The 22,965-nt window shown below is 41.7% G+C and overlaps 1 protein-coding gene across 8 annotated transcripts in view; it reads right to left on the minus strand.

Annotated features, from left to right (window-relative positions):
• TP53BP1 (tumor protein p53 binding protein 1) overlaps positions 1-22,965 on the minus strand; it is a 121,318-nt gene that overhangs the window by 85,098 nt on the left and 13,255 nt on the right. For 4 of the 8 annotated variants that reach the window (XM_078334099.1, XM_054239556.2, XM_078334096.1 and 1 more), the window contains exons 1-5: positions 14,921-15,041; positions 14,156-14,340; positions 13,868-13,961; positions 13,534-13,618; positions 570-700 (exon numbers count right to left, since the gene is read on the minus strand). Coding sequence is in view for 7 of the 8 variants with exons in the window: in XM_054239556.2 (XP_054095531.2) it covers positions 570-700; positions 13,534-13,618; positions 13,868-13,961; positions 14,156-14,340; positions 14,921-14,927 (502 nt within the window). In the remaining variant the exon portion in view is untranslated. Of the gene's footprint in view, positions 1-569; positions 701-13,533; positions 13,619-13,867; positions 13,962-14,155; positions 14,341-14,920; positions 15,042-22,965 lie in introns of those variants that run through there. The other 4 variants (XM_078334098.1, XM_035259465.3, XM_078334097.1 and 1 more) reach the window with 1 other exon arrangement.

Genomic DNA, 22,965 nt, shown 5'->3' on the forward strand with positions numbered 1-22,965 from the left:
TGGCGCATGCCTGTAATCCCAGCTACTCAGGAGACTAAGGCAGGAGAATCGCCTGAACCCAGGAGGCGGAGGTTGTGGTGAGCCGAGATCACGCCATTGCACTCCAGCCTGGGTAACGAGCGAAACTCCGTCTCAACAACAAAATGCATTAAAGATGAAGGGGAAAATGTGTAATAAAGTAAAAATACTTCATACTATAAAACCTTATAAGCACTTAATACGATAGACTATGTTTGTTTTCTAAAGGTACATCATAAACCATACCCACAGTCATAGCAATTCAGATTGTATTTCCACCTGACAAAGCACACATTCCAAAAATATGTGAAAAACAACCTAATACAAAAAGAAGAAAACTCAATATACAGAAAGGAGGCTATCTACTGTACTACAAATTCCTGAATGCCAAATCAGGTGGAACATTTTAAATTACTAGCAAATTTATTAATGACTCTCAATTTAATTATGAGAAATCTGTAACCAAATAAAGAGAAGAAATTTAGACATGTGCAGGATCATGTTAAAGGAAGTCAGAAAAATCTACCATTCTGAAAAAGGCACAAGGCTACCTTCAGCACCAAGGGAATGTGTGGTATTGCCTGAAGTATCTTCTTCCTTCTCTTTCTCCTTCCGTTCCAGCTCTTCTTCCTTCTCTTCCTCCACAGCAGGGGCAGATTCCACCACTGACATGCCCAGAATACTACACAGCGGAAGAATATAATCATGTGTTCCCAAATAGTTTGGGACACTTTAATCAAAGCACTCTGACTCCCCACACATACCAACCACCTCTTAGCCGAACTTGAAAAAGTAAGAAAGTAAGATACCTCACCTTTATAGTGCTTCTTTCTATAAAAAGCACCTAAAAGATTAACAATTCAACATCCTATACAGAATTAAGTAAATAAAAAATAAACAAGGCACCAACATACTTGTATTTTACATTTTTGAGCAGAGGTAGAAAAATTTTGCATTCAGAAGAATTACTAATGAGTAACAAGAGAAGACATACATTAGATGAGCAGAGAAAGGGCTCGAAAAGCTTAAAAAGTTCACAGAAATATTTTAGTAAAAAATCTTAGAACATGGCCAGGCTCGATGGCTCATGCCTGTAATCTTAGCACTTTGGGAGGACCAGGTGGGCGGACCACAAGGTCAAAAGACCGAGACCATCCTGGTCGACATGGTGAAAGGCTGCCTCTACTAAAAATACAAAAAGTAGCTAGGCGTGCTGGTGTGTGCCTATAATCCCAGCTACTCAGGAGGCTGAGACAGGAGAATCACTTGAACCTGGGAGGCAAAGGTTGTAGTGCGCCGAGATCACACCACTGAATTCCAGCCTGGATGACAGAGTAAGACTCCATCTCAAAATGAAAAAAAAAAAATCTTAGAATACATAATAAAACCAGAGAGTCCAAACAAAGTTCAGGTAAGAAGCTTATATATGTATACACATATACTTTTTTTAAGTCACTTTTTGTTTCAGAGACTGGGCATGGTGGCTCACACATGTAATCCCAGCATTTGGGAGGCCAAGGCAGGCGGATCACTGAAGAGAGATAGAGACCAGCCTGGCCAACATGGTGAAACACCGTCTCTACTAAAAATACAAAAATTAGCATGGTGGTATGTGCCTGTAGTCCCACTACTTAGAAGGCTGAGGCAGGAGAATCCCCTGAACCTGGGAGGCGGAGGTTGCCAAGGCAGAGTGAGCCAAGATTATAAAACTACACTCCTGCCTGGCGACAGAGTGAGACCTCATCTCAAAAAAAAAGAGAGAGACAGAGACGGGGTGTCTCCCAGGCTAAAGGGCAATGGCATGATCACAGCTTACTGCGGCCTTAAACTACTGGGCTCAAGCAAACACCAATTTTTTTTTTCTTTTTTGAGATAGAGTCTCAGTCTATTGCCCAGGCTATAGTGCAGTGGCATGATCTTGGCTCACTGCAACCGCCACCTCCTGGGTTCGAGCAATTCTCCTACCTCAGCCTCCTGAGTAGCTGGGACTATAGGCACATGCCACCACGCCTGGCTAATTTTTGTATTTTTAGAAGACAGGGTTTCACCATGTTGGCAAGGATGGTCTCAACATCCTGACCTCGTCATCTGCCCACCTCCGTCAGCCTCCCAAAGTGCTGGGATTATAGGCGTGAGCCATTGCTCCTGGCCAACACCATATATTTTTAAAATAAGTTAACACCACAGGTCAAAATACATAATAAAATTACAAGACAACTGGCTGGGCACAGTGGTTCACACCTGTAATCCCAGGACTTTGAGAGACTGAGGTGGGTGGATCACGAGGCTCAAGAGTTCAAGGTCCAGGAGTTTGAGATCACTCTGGCCAATATGGCAAAACCCAATCTCTACTAAAAATACAAAAATTAGCTGGGCATGGTGGCACACACCTGTAATCCTGGCTGCGTGGGAGGCTGAGGCACAAGAAATCAATTGAACCTGGGAGGCAGAGGTTGAAGTGAGCCGAGATGGCACCACTGCACTCCAGGCTGGATGACAGAGTGAGACTCTGTCTCAAAAACATAAAAATAAAATGAATGTTTAGGCCAGGCATGGTGGCTCACGCCTGTAATCTCAGCACTTTGGGATGCCAAGGCAGGTGGAACACCTGAGGTCAGGAGTTCAAGACCAGCCTGGCCAAGGTGGTAAAACCCCATCTCTACTAAAAATACAAAAATTAGCTGGGCAAGGTGGCACATGCCTGTAGTCCCAGCACACGCCTGTAATCCTGGCTACCTGGGAGGTTGAGTCAGGAGAGTCTTTTGAACCTGGGAGGTGCAGGCTGCAGTAAGCAGAGATCATACCACTGTACTAAAGCCTGGGTGACAGAGCGAGACTGTCTCAAAAAAAAATACAATACAATAAACAAATTTTTAAAAAACTAAAAGACAACTAATTAGGAAAAAAATAACTGCAAGGAATACAACAAAAGATTAGTCTCTATAAAATATAGAGGATTCATACATACAAAGAACCTCAACATATAGACAAATGACAGAATAGACAACTGAAAAAAAATACAAGTATCTTTAAACACCTAAATCAGAGAAACCATTTCTTGCTAATTAAGTTAGAAAAAAATTGTTTAATGCTGTACTACTACTCTTTAGTGTTACTCAAATTAAGGTGAAATGAGCATCACCATACACTTCCAATGAGTATAGACAAACAAATACTTTCTGGACAATCGTTTGGAAATACGCATCAAAAGTTTTAAAAATATACAGACCTAGCAATTCTAATCATTTCTATCGTAAGAAATAATTTGAAATATGGAACAATCCTTACGCAAGCTTATTTCTAAAAGTCTACTGTTATTAAAAAACAACCTGGCATGGTGGCTCACGCCTGTAATCCCAACACTTTAGGAGGCCTGAGGCAGGCAGATCACCTGAGGTTGGGAGTTCAAGACCTGCCTGACCAACATGGAGAAACCCTGTCTCTACTAAAAATACAAAATCAGCCAGGCATGGTGGTGCATGCCTGTAATCCCAGCTACTCAGGAGGATGAGGCAGGAGAATCGCTTGAACCCAGGAGGCAAAGGTTTCGGTGAGCCGAGATCGCGCCATTGCACTCCAGCCTGGGCAACAAGAGTGAAACTCTGAAACAACCTCTAAGTTCAGCATTAAGGAAATGATTAAATAATTTCATAATCTATTAATAAAACATTATGCCACTATTAAAAATGTTTGAAACAGGGCCAGGTGCAGTGGCTCATGCCTGTAATCCCAGTACTTCCAGAGCCCAAGGCAGGCAGATCAAGCCTGGCACAGGCAGATCACTTAAGGTTAGGAGTTTGAGACCAGCATGGCCAACATGGTGCAACCCCATCTCTACTAAAAATACAAAAATTAGGCTGGGTGCGGTGCCTCACACCTGTAATCCCAGCACTTTGGGAGGCTGAGGCGGGCGGATCACAAGGTCAGGAGATCGAGACCATGCTGGCTAACATGGTGAAACCCCGTCTCTACTAAAAATACAAAAAAATCAACCAGACGTGCTAGTACACACCTGTAGTCCCAGCTACTCAGGAGGATAAGGCAGGAGAATTGCTTGAACACGGGAGGCGGAGGTTGCAGTGAGCCAAGATCATGCCACTGCACCCCATCCCGGGTGACAGAGTGAGACTCTGTCTCAAAAAAAAAAAATTAACCAGTGTGGTGGCATGCACCTATAGTCCCAGCTTCTTGGGAAGCTGAAGGAGGACAACAGCTTGAACCCAGGAGGTGGAGGTTGCAGTAAGCCAAGATCGCCCCACTGCAATCTAGCCTGGGCAACCAAGCAAGATTCTGTCTCCAAAATATATGTGTTCGTGTGTGTGTGTGTGTGTGTGTGTGTGTGCGCGCGTGCGCGCGCGCATGCATGTGCACATATATATATATATATATATATATGAAATAATCAAATATAAAATGTGAAACCTGAATTGGACCTTAGATCCTATCAACCAATCAATCAATAAAACAAGATAAAAGACATCTTTGAGACAATTGGGAAAATCAGAGCTACATAATTAGATATTATGGAATGATTACTTTCTTAGGTATGATAATGGTACTATGATTATATAGAATAATGTACTTATTCTTAGGGGATGAATGCTTAAGTATGTAAGGGGATGTCATATTAGGGAGAAATCTGATGAATGCAACCTAGTTTTAAACAATTCATCCCCAAAAAAAATTATAACACACACAGACACAGAGAACAAATGTATACTCTTTCATTTCTTCTTAAACTTTTAAAATAAAAAACTTGGGGAATACGTTAAGTTTTAATTGTCACAGGAAAAATGTGCGTGTTGTTAAGCAAAACATCAGCAAACATACACTTTTACTTTCCACATGATGTCAAACATAAAAATCAAATGAACAAAAAAAGAGAAAAGATGGCAAAATATTTACAGTAATTAGCCTCTGGGTGGCAGGATTACAGATGATATCTTTGCTTCCTTGCAACTTTCTATATAATTAATACTTAGTAAAAAAGAGCATTATGCATAACTTTAATAAACATAAAAGAGGTGAAAACATAAATTTGCAAAGTTGGGAACTGTGACTCAAGCAAGTGAAAAAAGACAAGATTTTTACAAAAACAAAATAGAACATTATCTATATGACTGAAAGGACCAGATAAATGACCTTGGGAAATAGAGGGAAAGTTCAAGAGCAAATGTTGCAAGTGGTAGAAAAGAAGCAATGAAGGATGACAGCACTTTGAGCTCTTTTTAGTTTCTTTTGGTGTTTTTCCCTCTTGTCCCTGATCTCTAAATGCTGGTGGGCTCCATGAGTCCCTGGACCTCTTCTCTAGCTACATTCACCACTCAATGACTTCACCCAGACTCATGGTTTAGAATAGTATCTATCTGCTATGAGTCTGCAATTTAAATCTCTGGCCTAGACCTGTCCCTCTAAGCCCCCACCTGTCCAGTTGGGTGGCTCAATGCTTAACATGTTTTTAAAACTGAACTTCTCCTCCTGCGTCTTCTCCATCTTAACTGTCATTCCATTACTCTAGTTGCTCAAATCAAAAACCTGGAATCTGCCAGGTATGGTGGTATGCATCTGTAGTCCCAGATGCTCAAACCAAACCTGGAATAACTGTTACTTCCTTCTTGTCTCTCACACTCCACATCTGATCTATCTTTGAATCCTCTTTTCAAATACTCAGACTCTCACTATTATTCATCTGCTTCAACCCTGGTCTAGCCACTAGCACATTTTGCTAAATTATGTCAATAGTTTCCTGATTGGTCTTCCTGCCTCTAGCCTTGTCCTCCTTCACTCTATTCTTAATCAAGCAGCCAGAGTGATTCTGTTAAAAATCTACATCAGATGATGTCATTCCTCTGCTCAAAACCCTAAAATGTCTTCCTATCTCACTAAAAATAAGAGCCAAATTCCTCACAATGCCTTACATAATCTGGTTCCCTTTTCACTTCTCTAACCTCTTCTCCCACTTCTCTTAGTCACTCCACTACAGCCACACTAACCTCCTTGCTATTTCTCAAATATTCCAGGGACACTCATGCCTCAGGGTCTTTGTACTTGCCATTTTCCATGCATGGATTGCACTTATTCCAGATAATAAGTAAAATACACTTACTCACTTTAGACATTTTTTTTGGAAACATGGTCTCATTTTGTCATCCAGGTTAAAGAGTGCAATGAAGGAATCATGGTTCAGGGCAGTCTTAACCTCCCAGGCTCAAACAATCCTCCCACCTCAGCCTCCCATGTAGCTGGGATCACAGGCACACACTACCATGCCTGGCTTACTCTGTATTTTTTTATAGAGATGAGGGTCTCACTGTGTTTTCCAGGCTGCTCTCAAACTCCTGGGCTCAAGTGATACTCCTGCCTTGGCCTCCCAAAGTGCCAGCATTACAGGTCAGTGAGCCACCATGCCCAGTCTCACTTTATATTTTTAATCAAATGTCCTATCAATGAAGCACTCCCTAGACGGCCTATATAAACTTGCAACTCCTTTGGTGCTTCCTCTCTCCTTCCCTGCTATATTTATCTCTTCGGCCCTTATCAATATCTAACGTACTACATATTTTACTTATCATATATTTCTATACCCTACACAAGAATATAAGCTACACTAAGGTCTAGGATTTTTATTTCTTCCGATCACTTTGTACTCCCAAAATCCAGCAACACCTGACACATAGAAAATACAAAATAAAAAAGTACTTTGGGAGGTAGAGTTGGGCAGATCACTTGAGGTCAGGAGTTCAAGATCAGCCTGGCTAACATGGTGAAATTGCGTCTCTACTAAAAACACAAAAATTAGCCAGGCGTTGTGGTGCTTGCCTGTAATTCCAGCTACTCGGGAGGCTGAGGCAGAATAATCACTTGAACCCAGGAGGTGGAAGTTGCAGTGAGCAGAGATGGTGCCACTGCACTCTACTAGGCAACAAAGCAAAAAGCAAGACTCTGTCTCAAAAAAAAAATCTCAAAAAAATCTTGAAGAATGATTAGATGAATCAGAAAAAGAATGAAATAATTCAGATTACAAACACAAAACAATACTGATGTTAAACTTTTGTCCACTGTCTAAAATTGCTGGAAAGAGAAAACAAAGGTTTAAATATATTATTTAGAGGTATAAAAAAAGCCAGTAGAAGAATTAAAATAACCATTATCAAAAATTGGGAGAGTAAAAACAAATTTTAAAAACTTGGGAGGGTATTGCTCAGTTATCCTATCTTTCATTATCAGAACTCAATTGTCTTAATCTGATAAAGCAAGAAATGACAGTACAACAGAATTACTTTACATATAAAACACATTTATAGTTTCATAATAGTATTAGAGGTAGGAAGATAACCTCCCAGAAGTAAAACCACAAACAGTTAAAGACAGGTGCCTTTGTGAAAAGGGATGGAGGGTGAAGAACTCTGCTTTTCATCATAAGCCCTTTTCATTTTATTTTATTTATTTATTTATTTATTTATTTTTGAGGCAGGGTCTCAGTCTGCCGCCAAGGCTAGAATGCAGTGACACAATCACAGCTCACTGCAATCTCTCCTTCCTAGGCTTAATTGATCCTCCCACCTCAGCCTCCTGAGTAGCTGGAACCACAGATGTGTGCCACCATGCCCAGCTAATTTTTTTGTATTTTTGGTAAAGATGGGGTTTCACCATTTTGCCCAGGCTGGTCCTAAACTCCAGAGCTTAAGTGATCCACCCGCCTTGGCCTCACAAAGTGCTGAAATTACAGGTGTAAGCCACTGTGCCTAGCCTATAAGCCCTTTTTAAAGTAAATGATTTGGCTGGGAGCAGTGGCTCATGCCTGTAATCCCAGCACTTTGGGAGGCAGAGGCAGGTGGATCATGAGGTCAGGAGTTCAAAACCAGCCTGGCCAAGATGGTGAAACCCCATCTCTACTAAAAACTACAAAAATTAGCTGGGTGCTGTGGCAGGCACCTGTAATCCCAGCTACTCAGGGTAGGCCTAAGGCAGGAGAATCACTTGAACTGGGACAGCAGAGATTGCAGTGAGCCAGGACTGCACTCCAGACTAAGTGACAGAGTGAGACTCTGTCTTTAAAAAAAAAGGAAATGATTTATATTATTCTGTTAAAAATATTTAACAGATCTCACCAAAATTGAAAATTGCGCTATGAAAAACCCTATGAAGACAAAGAAAGGATAGAGTGGCAGAAAATATTTGCAAAACACGTATTCTACGAAAGATTAGTACCTAGAATATATAAAGATCTCTCAAAACACAACAGTAAAAAGACAATCCAATTAGAAAATAAGCAAAAGATATGAACAGACATTTATTTCCCTGAAGAAAATGATAGGTAGCAAGTAACACATGAAAAGATGCTCACCATCATTAGACATTAGGGAAATACAAACTGAAGCAACAATGAGGTATCACTACAGACTTGTAATGGCTAAAATAAAAAATAGTGTGGGCCAGGTGCGGTGGCTCATGCCAGCACTTTGGGAGGCCAAGGCGGGGCAGATCACCTGAGGTCAGGAGTTCGAGACCAGCCTGATCAATATGGTGAAACCCCATCTCTACTAAAAATACAAAAAATTAGCTGGGTGTGGTGGCAGGTACCTGTAATCCCAGCTACTCAGGAAGCTGAGGCAGGAGAATTGCTTGAATCCAGGAGGCAGAGGTTGCAGTGAGCCAAGATCGAGCCACTGCACTCCAGCCTGGGCGTGACAGAGTGAGACTCCATCACACACACAAAAAATAGTGAAAACACCAAATGCCAGTGCAGATGAAACAAAAATCAGATCACTCATACATTGCTGGTAGCACTATAAAACGGTACAGCTGCTCCTGAAAACAGTTTGGTAGTTTCTTAAAAAACCAAACATGCAACTACTAAGACCTAGCAATTGCAAAACTCGGCATTTATCCTAGAGAAATGAAAAACCCATTCACAGAAAAACCTGTACATATGGCCGAGCACAGTGACTCACACCTGTAATCCCAGCACTTTGAGAGGCTAAGGCAGGCCAATCACCTGAGGTCAGGAGTTCAAGAACAGCCTGGTCAACATGGTAAAATCCCGTCTCTACTAAAAATACAAAAATTAGCCAGGCATGGTGGCACATGCCTGTAGTCCCAGCTACTCGGAAGGCTGAGGCAGTAGTATCGCTTAAACCTGGGAGGCGGAGGTTGCAGTGAGCTGAGATTGCATTCCAGCCTGGGTGACACAGCGAGACTCCATCTCAAAAAAAACAAAAAGAAAAGAAAACCTGTACATAAATGTTTATAGCAGCTTTCTTCATAGTAGTCAAAACCAGGAAAAAACCCAGATGTCCTTCAACAGATGAATGGTTAAACAAACTGTAGTATATCCACAGCATGGACGACTACCCAGCAATAAAAATAAACTACTGATACATGCAAAAACATGGACGGATCTCCCAGAAGTTATGCTGACTGAAAAAGCCAATCCCAGGGCTAATCATGGTGGCTCTTGCCTGTAATCCCAGCACTCTGGGAAGGTAAAACAGGAGGATCACTTGAGCCCAGGCATTGGAGACCAGCCTGAGCAATATAGCAAAACTCCATCTCTAAAAAAAGTTTAAAAAATTAGTTGGGTGTGGTGGCCTGTGCCTGTTATCTCAGCTACTTGGGAGGCTGAGAAGGGAGGATTGCTTGAGCCCAGGAGGTGCAGGTTACAGTAAGCATGACCTTGCTACTGCATTCCAGCCTGGGCAAGAGAGTGAGGCCCTGTCTCCAAGAAAGTCAATCCCAAAAGATTACATACCATATGATCCCATTTTATATAGTATTTTGAAATGATATTTTTACACATGAAGAATGGATGAATGGTTGCCAGGGGTTGGGATGCAAAAGAGGGAGGTAGATATGGCTATAAAAGGGCAAAGCAGGTCGGACACAGTGGCTTACACCCAGCCCTTTGGGAGGCCAAGGCAGGCACATCACCTGAGTTCAAGAGTTCAAGACCAAACTGACCAACATGGAGAATCCTCGTCTCCACTAAAAATACAGAAACTGGCCAGATGTGGTGGCACATGCCTGTAATCTCAGCTGCTCAGGAGGCTGAGACAGGAGAATTGCTCGATCTCAGGAGGCGGAGGTTGTGGTGAGCCGAGATCGAGCCATTGCATTCCAGCCTGGACAAGAGCAAGACTCCATCTCCAAAATAAAAGGGCAAGGCATCCTTTTGGTATTAGAACTGTATCCTGACTGTAGTGGTGCACACATGAACCTAGACAGGTGATAAAACTGTATAAAACTTAATACCCACATATTCACACATATGCACAAAAAGAAGTAAAACAGGAAATGTGAATAAATTTGATGGATTTGGCCAGGTGAAGTGGCTCACACCTGTAATCCAGCACTTTGGGAGGCCAAAGCAGGTGGATCACCAGGTCAGGAGTTCAAGATCAGTCTGACCAGTACAGTGAAACCCCATCTCTACCAAAAATACAAAAAATTAGCTGGGCATGGTGGTGTGTGCCTGTAATCCCAGCTGCTCGGAAGGCTGAGGCAGGAGAATTGCCTGAACCCGGGAGGCAGAGGTTGCAGTGAGCCGAGATCTCACCACTGCACTCCAACCTGGGTGACAGAGCAGGACTCTGTCTCAAAAAAAAAAAAAAAATTAGCCAGGAGTGGTGGTGGGCACCTGTAATCCTAGCTATTCAGGAGGCTGAGGCAAGAGAATCGCTTGAACTCGGGAGGCAGAGGTTGCAGTGAGCCAAGATCACACCATTGCATTCCAGCCTGGGCAACAACAGCAGGACTCTGTCTCAAAAAAAAAAGTGCCTTGAAGAGATTTCATTCTTTTGGAATCAACTCCAAATTCTTTCCAGCTTAATGGCCTTTGCACACACAGTTCATTCTGTCTGGAAAGCTCTTCCTTGCACACTGCACATTACTCCCCTACCCTTCAACTATGCCTAGCAAATTCATATTTATTGTTTAGACTACATTCCACAAAGAGGTGTTCCCTTATCCCTCATATTAGGTTTATGTATTTTTTTTTCCTCTTTGCAATGATTACAATTATAATTGAATAGCTACTGATGTAATGACTCATTTAACATCCGACTCTCCTATTATAAGCTCCACAATGGCAAAAGCCCCTTTAAAGCACATGCCATAGTGCCTGCACATTTATTCAACATGAAAAGTAGCATGAAACTTCTCAAACACCGTTGCTTTATTCACAATGAGGGATGTCCATACTTCCTGTTCCCACTGGCTCAAACCAGGATGCTGAGCTACAAATACACAGATAAGCCTGGCACATGTTCCTAAAGAGGTACCATAAACTTAAATGCCCACAGAAATCAAAGCAAGCTAACACAGATGAGTGAAGCAGCTGGGTGTAAGAACAAAAGCACAAGAACTATGATAAATGACAAAAGAACATCTGGTCTCAGTATCTAAGTATAATAATGAATTGTACTGACTATGGCAAATTACAGCACTAATGTTCAAAAAATTAGCTGAGGTTAATTAAGCAGAGGTTGATGACTACTCATAACCCCAGCCAAGTGTTGCTAGTAGAGACGAGAAATGCCAGAAGCTGGAAATCTAAGTTTTATGAGATATTTCCCCATTTTAAAATTCTGTCCATTAATTCAAACCTATTAACATTTTACCACCTACGTAGGCCAAAAAAAAAACCTTTTGTGCAGGCCCCAATAAGCCTATCAGTTTGCAGGTTGTTCTAAAGCTTTTATTTTACTTGATGATTTGTGAGAAAAAAAAATTATGTACAAACAAACACAGAATATAAAATAAAACACACCTTCAAAAAAGCTTTTCTTTTTAAAACAGGTCTCACTCTGTCACCTAGGCTGGAGTGCAGTGGCACAATCATGGCTCACTGCAGCCTCAATCTTCCAGGCTCAAGTGATCCTTCTATGTCAGCCTCCTGAATAGCGGGGCTATAGGCACACATCACCACGCCCTGCTAATTTTTTTGTGTTTTTTTTGAGACACAGTCTTGCTCTGTTGCCCAGGCTAGAGCACAGTGGAGTCATCTTGGCTCACTGCAATCTCTGCTTCTCAGGTTCAAGTGATTCTCCTGCCTCAGCCTCCTGAGTGGCTGGTATTACAGGCACCTGCCACCACACCCAGCTAATTTTTGTATTTTTAGTAGTGACAGAGTTCTGCCATATTGGCCAGACTGGTATTGAACTCCCGACCTCAGGTGATCTGCCCACCTCAGCCTCCCAAAGTGCTGGGATTACAGGTGTGAGCCACCGCGCCCAGTCCATTTTTTTCTTTTCTTTTTTTTTGTAGAGACAGGGTCTCATTTTACTGCCAGGCTGATCTCAAACTCCTGGGCTCAATGATCGTCTTGCCTGAGCCTCCTACAGTACTGGGATTACAGGCATGAGCCACTCCACCCAGCCAAAAACCATTTCTTTTTAAGAAAAAATTTAGTCTTTAACCATTTCAAGCTAACATTCTCCTCTCTAACCACCTCCCCTTTCTACTATGACACCCAAAAACTCCTAAAGTTCTCTGCATTCTCCTTGGACCTTAGAAGAATTGGGGCAGAAGACTGAGAAGCACTGACTAGTTAGAAAGAAACTGGAGGCATTCGAGTCACAAAGACCAGGTTCAAAGCCCAGCTCTGTCACTTACTAGCAATGTACTCTAGAGTACGTTATCTAATTTCTTCTATCAATTTTCCCCTCGATACCATGGAAATAATATAATGTCTTCACTGAACAGCTGCTTTAAGAATAGAATTAAATAAGATTATATTATATGTCAAACATCCAATATAGCCCAACACAGAGGATGAACTCAAAACATGGATACTATAAAGATATGCATAAGACATAGTAAAAGACGAATCTTGTTTAGGGTATGAATTAAACACTCTAGATCTAAAACTTCGATTTTGATGGGGTACTTCGATTGGTAGACAGAAAACATGCCTAATAGTTCTGATAATACTCCTAAATGCTCTTTTTTTTTCCCTGAGATGGAGTCTCGCTCTGTCACTCAGGCTGGAGTGCAATGGCACAATCTGAGCTCACTGCAATCTCCGCCTCCCAGTTTCAAGCGATTCTCCTGCCTCAGTCTCCTCCTGAATAGCTGGGATTACAGGTGTGTGCCATCATGACCGGCTAATTTTTGTATTTTTAGTAGAGATGCGGTTTTACCATGTAGGCCAGGCTGGTCTCAAACTCCAGACCTCAAGTGATCCACCTGCCTCGGCCTCTCAAAACGCTAGGATTATAGGCACAAGCCAACCTACCTGGCCCCTAAATACTTTTGAATGATTTTTTTTCTACTAACAGGAATGCTTATTTCACATGCACAAGACAGATAATGATTTGAATAATAAGGTGTAAAAATTATTATCTTTACAAAAGAGATTCCAACTATCGGTACTAACATAATACTAATACAATCCTCCAGTCCCATTTCCTAATCCACAAGAAAAAGATCAACCCTTTTATCCTTTGAATGAGGCAACAGGCACAGATAAAAGAACCAATCCGATAATACACTTAAACTCCTTCAAACACTGTATACCTGCTTGTCCTGTTTGGCTGAGGTAACTGCTCAATGACCTGACTGATAGAACCACATGTGTCCAAGTTAGAAGAATCCACAGGGTCTGAAAAAAACAAATGAGTATTAGCACAAAGCATATTTACCACCAAACTTTAATATAAAATCAAGAATACAGACAATACCAATCTAATCAGTGACACTAGCACATCAAATTTTGAGTGCCTACTATGCAGATACCACAGTAGGCTTCCTTACATACATTCGACACAATCAAATAACGTTTAAATCCACCCAGCTCCAACAAGAGCACCCAAAAAAATGCAAAGGGGACCAACAGTTTTAAACATCTCACCTGCAACCCTGTTTTCTTTCAAATGTTCATTGAACTCACTATTACTGTCTCCTCGTTCTTCTCCAGCTGTTTGTTCAGGATTGGACACAACATCCTAAAAAATACACATACAAAATATCCCCATTATATATGAAATAGTTCAAAATGAAACATCCTATTCGTCAACAATTTTTCCAATCAACTTTATTGAGAAGACAATGATCTTCTAAATACTTATGTTTGCTGGTTGTTCTAGGTTTAAAGAAAAAAAAAATCTGCTCAATCATTTTCAAACAAGACATCACTCACCAACACAGGATTTTCTTTGTGTGTCTGAAGATTAGGAAGGTGTCGAGATAGCATACTGAAGTGAGAACCAGAATCATCTTCTAGAACCTGGCTTTCAGGCTGAGAATCTTCAATTATCAGGCAAGGAGTATCTTGCTGAGAGAAATCTGAATCCAACTGACTTCCAGTAGGGTCCATCTGCTCCCCTGGAATGGAATAACAAAAGATCAGTTCCGTGTAACGGACTAGCTTTGCTCACGCAGTCTAAGCCTAAATAATGGGCGGAAGTACAAGAGCTGGGAAAGGGGATCAGTTCAGGACTCTTCCAATTAGAATATTTTATTTATAATTGCTGCAAGCACTTTCCTATTATGCCTACCAAGTAACCCATTCCTCGTTATTTACAATAAGCCTGCCTATCCCTCCCTCTTTTTCATCACCTTCTCGTAGACACCCTTTCCCCTCCTTCCTAACCTCTTTTTCTCCCCGCCCCTTTTTCCACCTCCCCCCGCCAACTCTCCCAACGTCCTTCTGGCGCCTCTACCGCCCCCCAAAAGACTGCTTTGTAGTATCTGTTCGCCAGAAGCCACACAGCCTTTCAGCTTTTCTGACGACCACCAAGCCTTCCTAGCTACCATTTCCCCACCCCCTCCTCAGGGCCCTCCAACCCCTTCCCCGTCACCGCCGCCATGCTTGCCACCCCGCCCCCTCCGGTCAGCCATCCTTTCAGACCCGAAATCCAGGCCTTCGGAGCCCACTGCACTCCCATTTCCCTCCGAACAGTACCAGGCATCCCGGCGGGAGGTCCCTCGCACTCGAGCAAGAGGTTTCTGCACGCTCCCCAAGTCCCTCCAGATCGATCCCCAGGTCGCCGCTGTGGCCACCGCCGCCACCGGCCGCGAACTCCCCCTTTCCCGGCGCGTCACACAATATCGGATCGTCCATTCGCTGCTACTGCCCGCCACTCAAGAAATCCTATGGATGATAGGCAGCTAAGGCAGAGTGCCCCGCCCCACGTAAGAAAAAGGAACACGGCGGCGCGTTTCCATGGCAGCATGGACGTTGCAGGCCCTCCCCTTAGCAGAGCCGGAGAATGACGGTATCATTGAACCGAAGGGACCTTGAGAGGGAGTGAAATACCTTCCCTTGCTTCTAGGACGATTGCATTTACCACTAAGACTTTTCAGAACCTCTACCTGCTTTTTCTCGTTCATGCCCCTTAATTCCCTTCCCTCATCCTCTTTGCTGGAAAAGGAGAGTTTCCCAGCTTTCTCATAACAGGGCAAAGAAGAAGCGACTTGAGGATGACTAGTACTTGAGAGCTGGTAAAACGGAGAGACTCTTTCTTCTTTAACACAGGGTTAACCTGTGTCAATCAGGACCCCTTTTATGGGCCTCTATTCTGAATTCAAGGGCCTGACATTATGTCTCTGCCAAGGTGTTTTTCGGTTTTGTTTGTTTTTACATTGTATCAGAGCTCCAGTAAGCCATATATCTTCCCATTGCCCTTTCCAGCCTAGAACGTATTTCAAGCGTCACATTTGTTTATCGTAGCTTTATCTTTTATGGGATTGCCTACAGAGACTACAGCCCCAGACATATTTTGCACCTCCCATTAAAAGAAATGAGCTGTCATTCTCAAACTCCGTGGTAAAGAGAACAGCTGCCACCCTTTCTGACCTCAAAGATACCTCCAAGCCCAGAGATTCTATTATCCTAATTATGGTGCCAGGGTCTTAAAGAGGGTGTGGCAGCTGTGACAAGTCTTAATGAACCAAGCCTCGTGAGGCATATGTGTTTAGGTTTTTATTTTTTTGTTGAGGGGTGGGCGTTTATTATTTAAGTGGCAGTTGGATCCAGGATAGAATTCTAGCCAGAGCAGCTGTCAATAGGGAAAGCACCTAGCACAATGCCAAGCATATACATAGTAGGCATTCAATAGAAGGCAGTTTTCTCTTTCTACTCCAAGTTGATTTATTTCAGCACAGCCCAACCATGATTCTCCTTTTCTGTAAATGCCCACCCAATTCAGCACTTGACATAGGCAAAGCTGAAGTGGAGCTTCCTACCAATCTTCTCATTGCTGCTATAAATTACAGTGATCATATTTTCCAAACCAAAATCAAGGCATGTTGTCTGAATACATGTTACTTATGGGAACAAAAGAACTGACTCCTTGAAACTGTCCTGAAAAATCTATAATCTATTACTGCCATAAATAGAACATAATTATGGTCCCCAGAATATTTTATTAGTGGAGCTAAAATTAAATGGACCACACAGAGACACATCTCACTTCTTAATCTTAAAATCATTTATAATTGACTCTTTTCATACTCTATTCCTAGAGTTACAGAAGAGCAGTGACTAAACAAACTTAATACTTAAAGGATCAGGTAAGAGCAATACTAACTACACTAGGTGGACAAAGTGAGTTCATCTGCTCTATTTGAGAGGGCACAACCAACCAGGTCCTGTTATGAGCAAATCATGACCTTGAGTCCCATAAAAATCCCCCAAAAGTCACCTTTTGTTTTTCTTCTCCAGCCTGCTTCTGCTTCCTCCCCAGGTGAGACACAAATAAACAGATATGTTTGATTACTTGACAAGTATGTTTGTCAAAACTCATAAAATGGTTGGGCTCAGGGGCTTACACCTGTAATCCCAGCACTTTGGGAGGCCAAGGCAGGTGGATTGCTTGAGCCCAGGAATTTAAGACCAGCCTGGGCAACATGGCAAAACCCTATTGCTACAAAAAATATGAAAAAAAATTAGCTGGGTATGGTAGCATGTTCCTGTAGTCTCAGCTCAGGAAGCTGAGATGGAAGGATCTCCTCAACTAGGAGGCAGAGGTTGCAATGAGCCAAGACTGCACCAATGCACTCCAGCCTGGGCAAGAGAGTGAGACCCTGTCTGAAACAAACAAACAATAACAACAATAAAAAAAAAAAAAACCTAAAAACCTCAACCTGAGTAAAAGTAAACAGATGAATAAATGAGCCGGATCCATTTGCATTATTAAACAAAGTAAGAGTCTTAAAAAAAAAACTGTTAGGAAAAACTGTTAATTCCTTGTTAGGCAGTGTTGCAATTAAATCAATCATTAGATAATCCTGAAAAACAGAAACTACAGGCAGAATGGTTACCCATGGAGGCTGTGACTGATTGCAGCTAGGTGAGCCAAAGGCCTTTATGACCCCTAGTCTGCAAAGGACCAGCAGCACATCTTCTATCTACAAGTGCATCTTTATCTAAACCACCTTAGACAGACAAATCTAACTTACCTCTAAAGTCCTTCCAGAGAAGAAGACTCATCAAATCTGTTAACTCAATTTAAAGTTTAACAAACCTCATTGTCATAAATTTTTCTTAGCCTAATCTTCTAGTCTTCTAGCCTAAATCCTTTATTCTAGAATTTAAAGCCATTTCCTCTCATATTGTCTTTAACTGGTATCTTTAAAATCTGGATGGATGTCATTAAGTTGGGATCATCTCATTAGATCCTATAATTCTATAATCAATTTGAAACAAACAACAAATCTAAATGCAGGCCGGGCGCGGTGGCTCACGCCTATAATCCCAGCACTTTGGGAGGCCGAGGTGAGTGGATCACGAGGTCAAGATATCGAGACCATCCTGGTCAACAATGTGAAACCCCGTCTCTACTAAAAATACAAAAATTAGCTGGGCATGGTGGTGCGCGCCTGTAGTCCCAGCTACTCAGGAGGCTGAGACAGGAGAATTGCTTGAACCCAGGAGGCAGAGGTTGTGGTGAGCCGAGATCATGCCATTGCACTCCAGTCTGGGTAACAACTGCAAAAGTCCGTCTCAGAAAAAAAAAAAAATGCTATATGACTTAATTTCACTTTCTGAGTCTTTTTCTGAAGTCTCCTCAAAGACTTTTCTAAGCAAAGGAACCCTACCCAGCTCATTCTTCCCTCACAGGTATTATTCACAAATCTTTAAAGTTGCTTTATGGAAACTCATAGTTTTGGAGCTCAGTGGCAGAGTACTCTACTGAGGAGACTTGACAAGTGTCAACCATATTTAATGACAGGAAAACAATTAACTTGTTTTTTTTTTTTTTTTTTTTTTTTTGTGGAAATGGAGTCTTACTCTGTCACCCAGGCTGGAGGGCAGTTGCTCCATCTCAACTTACTGCAACCTCTGCTTGCTGGCCCAAGCGAGTCTCCTGCGTCAGCCTCCCATATAGGTGCACACCACCATGCACTGCTAATTTTTTTGGTATTTTTAGTAGAGATGGCTTTTCACCATGTTGGCCAGGCTGGTCCCAAACGCCTGACCTCAAGTGATTCACCCACTTCAGCCTCCCAAAGTGCTGGATTACAGGGGTAAGCCACTGTGTCCAGCCACTTATATATTCCTTTTAAGCTATAATATTAAATAAAGTATTATATGCTGACTTACAGGTGACCTGTAATTGATTCCGATCCCTAACCTGCCTGTTGCACTTGGAGCTATTGCACTTGGATCTATACAATCATGTTCAGGTATATACCAATAATAAAACTAATTAACAACATATATTACATTTTTGCTATGTGGCAGGTACTGGGCTCTATTATATTCATTATCTCACCTGAAAGCCTCATAACTCTATAAAGGTTATACATGAGCAAACTAAGGTTTAGAGAGATGAAATAATTTGTACAACATCTCAGAGCTAAAAAAAAGCAGTGGAAATTTGAACTAGTCTGCATAACTGCAGAGGTTTTATATAACCATGATTGAAGAGAAGCAGTGACAAACTGTAAAACAGTTGAGACAAATCATCTTTGTTTTAGAATGTATTTTAATTTGAATTCTGAATATGGGTGTCCCTAATGTTCTGTGAATTCATAATAATTAAAATAATATGATGAAAACAGAGGAGAACCTGAGTTTCTACTCAGAGTTGTCAACTCTACAGCCTATAAAGAAGTCAACAAAGAGGTGATATAATTAAAATATGAAAGCCAAATTGTTTAAGGCAGTCAATAATTTCTTGTGATACTATATTAAACTCCTAACTGTAGGATGATACACGTGTAGATACTTGCAACCTTTGCAGTAGAAGCAATTCCTACTGTTGTATATCTTACCTTTCCAGAACTTCATTCTGTCAATTTGTGTAAGTAAACATTTTATTTTGAAAAAGTTCAAAGCAAAAGAAAAGTTGCAAGAAGAGTAAAATGAAAAAAAATATAGGCCAGATGTGGTGGCTTATGTCTATAATCCCAGCACTTTGGGAGGCTAAAGTAGGAGGATTGCTTGAGCAAGGAGGTCGAGGCTACGGTGAACCATGGTCTCACCACTGCACTCCAAACTCGATGACAGAGCATGACCCTGTCTCAAATAATAATAATCTCTCATAAACCCTTCACCTAGTTAACATTTTGCCATGTTGTTCCTGTGCATTTTTTACTGTGGTAAAATATTTTTAACATAAAATTTACCATTTTAACCATTTTTAAGTGTACAGTTTAGCAGCATTAAGTACATTCACATAATTATACAACCCTACCACCATCCAGCTCCAGAAAATTGTCATCTTCCCAAACTAAAGCTCTGTAACTCATTAAACAGTAAATCCCCATTCCTCCCTTCCCCATTCCTCCCTTCCCCCTGGCAACCACTATTCTGCCTTCTGTCTTTACCAGTTTGCCTACTCTGTGTACCTTATATGAGTGCAATTATGCAATATTTTTTGTTGTTTTGTGTCTGGCTTATTTCACTTAGCATATCTTCAGGGTTCATCCATGTTGTAGCATGTGTCAAAATTTCCTTCATTTTTAAGGCTGAATAATATTTCATTGTATATCTCTGTCACATTTTATTTTGAACTCCTGTTCATTTTAACCCACTTTCTGAACCTTTCTAGAGCCCTCAACTCTGTCATACCCAAGTACAGATGAGGCTCCTGAGGCACAATTAGCAGCACTGTGCCAACTCAGCACACTGCTCCCCCTTTTAGATGTCTTCATTTTCTGGCCAGCCAATCAGCTGTGGGCCCTCTTATTAACCAGAATCTCTCTCAGACACACAATACCAAGGACACTTTTGACTGCAGTATTAGCTGCAATTTTATCCCTTCTACCTTTACAAATATTCAGTCCAAAAAGCTCAACTGGCCAGGCGTGGTGGCTCACCCCTGTAATCCCAACACTTTGTGAAGCCAAGGCAGGTGGATCACCTGAGATCAGGAATTCAAGACCAGCCTGTCCAACCTGGTCAAACCCTTTCTCTACTAAAAGTACAAAAAATTAGCCAGGCACCTGTAATCCCACCTACTTGGGAGACTGAGGCAGGAGAATCACTTGAACCCGGGAGGTGGAGGTGCCAGTGAGCCAAGATTGCACCACTGCACTCTAGCCTGGGCAACAAGAGCAAAACTCTGTCTAAAAAATAAATAAAAATAAAAATAATAAAAGCTTGACTACTAGGAGCCACATACCTGGAAACAGGAAAAAAAAAAAAAAAACAGAAAGTTGTGATATGGGGGGTGGGCGAACCCAGAATTCTTGACCATTTGAATTTTTTTTTTCCTCGAGGCAGGGTCTCACTCTGTCACCCAGGCTGGAGTACAGTGGCAGGAGCATGGCTGATTGCAGCCTTGACTTCACAGGCTTAAGTGATCCTCCCACCTCAGCCTCCTGAGTAGCTAACACTACAGGCATGTGAGACAGGGTCTCACTATGTTGCCTAGGCTAGTCTTGAACTCCTGGACTCAAGTGATCCGCCTCCCTCAGCCTCCCAAAGTGCTGAGATTACAGGTGTGAGCCACAGCGCCTCTGGCCTAGCCCCATTTGAATATATTGGTTGGTTTGTTGGTTGGATATTTCTTGAGACAAGGTCTTACACTGTGGCCCAGGCTGGGGTGCAGTGGCATGATCACAGCTCACTACAGCCTCAACCTCCTTGGGCTCAAGCAATCCTCCCACCTTAGCATCCCCAGCAGCTAGGATTACAAGCGCACACCACCATGCCCAGCTAATTTTTTTATTTTCTTGTAGAGATGAGGTTTTGCCATGTTGCCCAGGCTGGTCTCAAACTCCTGGGCTCAAGCAATCCTCCCACCTTCACCTCCCAAAGTGCTGAGATTACAGGCATGAGGCATTATGCCTACCCTTCCTATTTGAATAATGATGGAGGCTGCCATCCCCCCTTTTCTGGGTTCTCCCCCCTTTTTATAGAAGTAATCAATCTTCACATTCAAGTAGCATCTCCCCTCCGCTCTACTTCTCTACAATGGCAATCTGGCTTCAACCTCCATAAATCTAATTCCTAGCACAATGCCAGACACAAAGTAGTTACTTTATACATGTTAATGACTGATTCTAAAATTTTCTTGTCAAATTACCTCATTATCAGCCAGGTGCAGTAACTCAAGTAATCTCAGTACTTCGGGAGGCCAAGGCTGGCGGACTGCTTGAGCCCAGGAGTTTAAGACCAGCCTGGCCAGCATGGTGAAACCCCGTCTCTACTGAAAATACAAAAATCAGCAGGGCATGGTGGCGCACACCTGTATTCTCAGCTACTCAGGAGGCTGAGGTAGAAGAATCACTTGAACCCAGGAGGTGGAAGTCGCAGTGAGCCGAGATCACACCACTGCACTCCAAGCTGGGCTACACGGCAAGACTCTGTCTCAAAAAATAATAACAAATTACCTAATTATCTTTGACGTCTATAGTGTCTGATGCTGTTGCCATTCACTCCTCAAAATTCTCATCTTGTGACTCGATATATCCTGGCTCTCCACCAAAATCTCAGCTTTTTTTCCAATTCCTAACTTCCTGGAAGCCAGAACTACAGAATAAAAATCGAGAGTGATACTAACATGCTCAACACAGATGAACCTTGAAAATACTATCGTGAGGGAAATAAGCCAGACAGAAAGAACAAATTTTGTATGATTCCACTTACATGAGGTACCTAGAGCAGGCAAATTCAGAAAGAGAGAAAGTAGAATGGTGGCTGCCAGGAGCTAGGAGGAGGGAGGAAAGGGAACTTATTGTTTAATGATTTACAGAGCTTCAGTTTGGGAAGATGAAAAAGTTCTGGAGATGGATGGTGGTGATGTTTGCACAACAATGTAAATGTACTTAATGCCACTGAACCATACACTTAAAAATGGTTATAATGGTACATTTATGTTATGTGTATTTTACTACAGTAACAAAAGTTTTTCAATGAGACTAAACTTTCATATTTAAAGAGGCATACTTAGATGATAAAAAATTTTAATAACAAGTCTGCAATAAAAGAATGTATGGTCTATTTTATAGGGGACAGTGGGGTTGCGATTCATTAAGAGGCACATGAGGTGCTTGGAAATGTTCTATTTTTTATTACCAGAGGCTTTACACAGTTGTACTATTTATAATTCATAAATTTGTACATTTATATTTTATTTTGTTCACTTTATGTGTGCTATATTTCACAATAAAGATGATTTAAAATAAATATCATTAATGCTAAAACTCATAATATGGCAAAAGAGGGCATATACATGATCCCAAAGTATATCCCTAAAATATACTGAATTATTACGAAGAGAAAAGTAGTAAATTTTTTTTACTACTGTGGAAGAAACCTCGTATTCACCAACTCAACCAAGTGATACCAGGTAATATACCAGTAAGGGAACAAAAGCCATCCATGTCACTTGATATGATGCACTGAAGATATATCACACTTTAACTGCATTCCTGCCAAAAATGTACAACCTGAATCTGATCATGAGAAAATATCAGATAAACCCACATTAATGGGTGCTCTAAAAATAAACAACCCATATTCTCCAGAGAGAGAGAGAGAGAGAGAGAGAGAGA

The sequence above is a fragment of the Callithrix jacchus genome, chromosome 8, assembly GCF_049354715.1.
Source record: "Callithrix jacchus isolate 240 chromosome 8, calJac240_pri, whole genome shotgun sequence".
In the NCBI taxonomy this organism is placed as follows: Eukaryota; Metazoa; Chordata; class Mammalia; order Primates; family Cebidae; genus Callithrix; species Callithrix jacchus.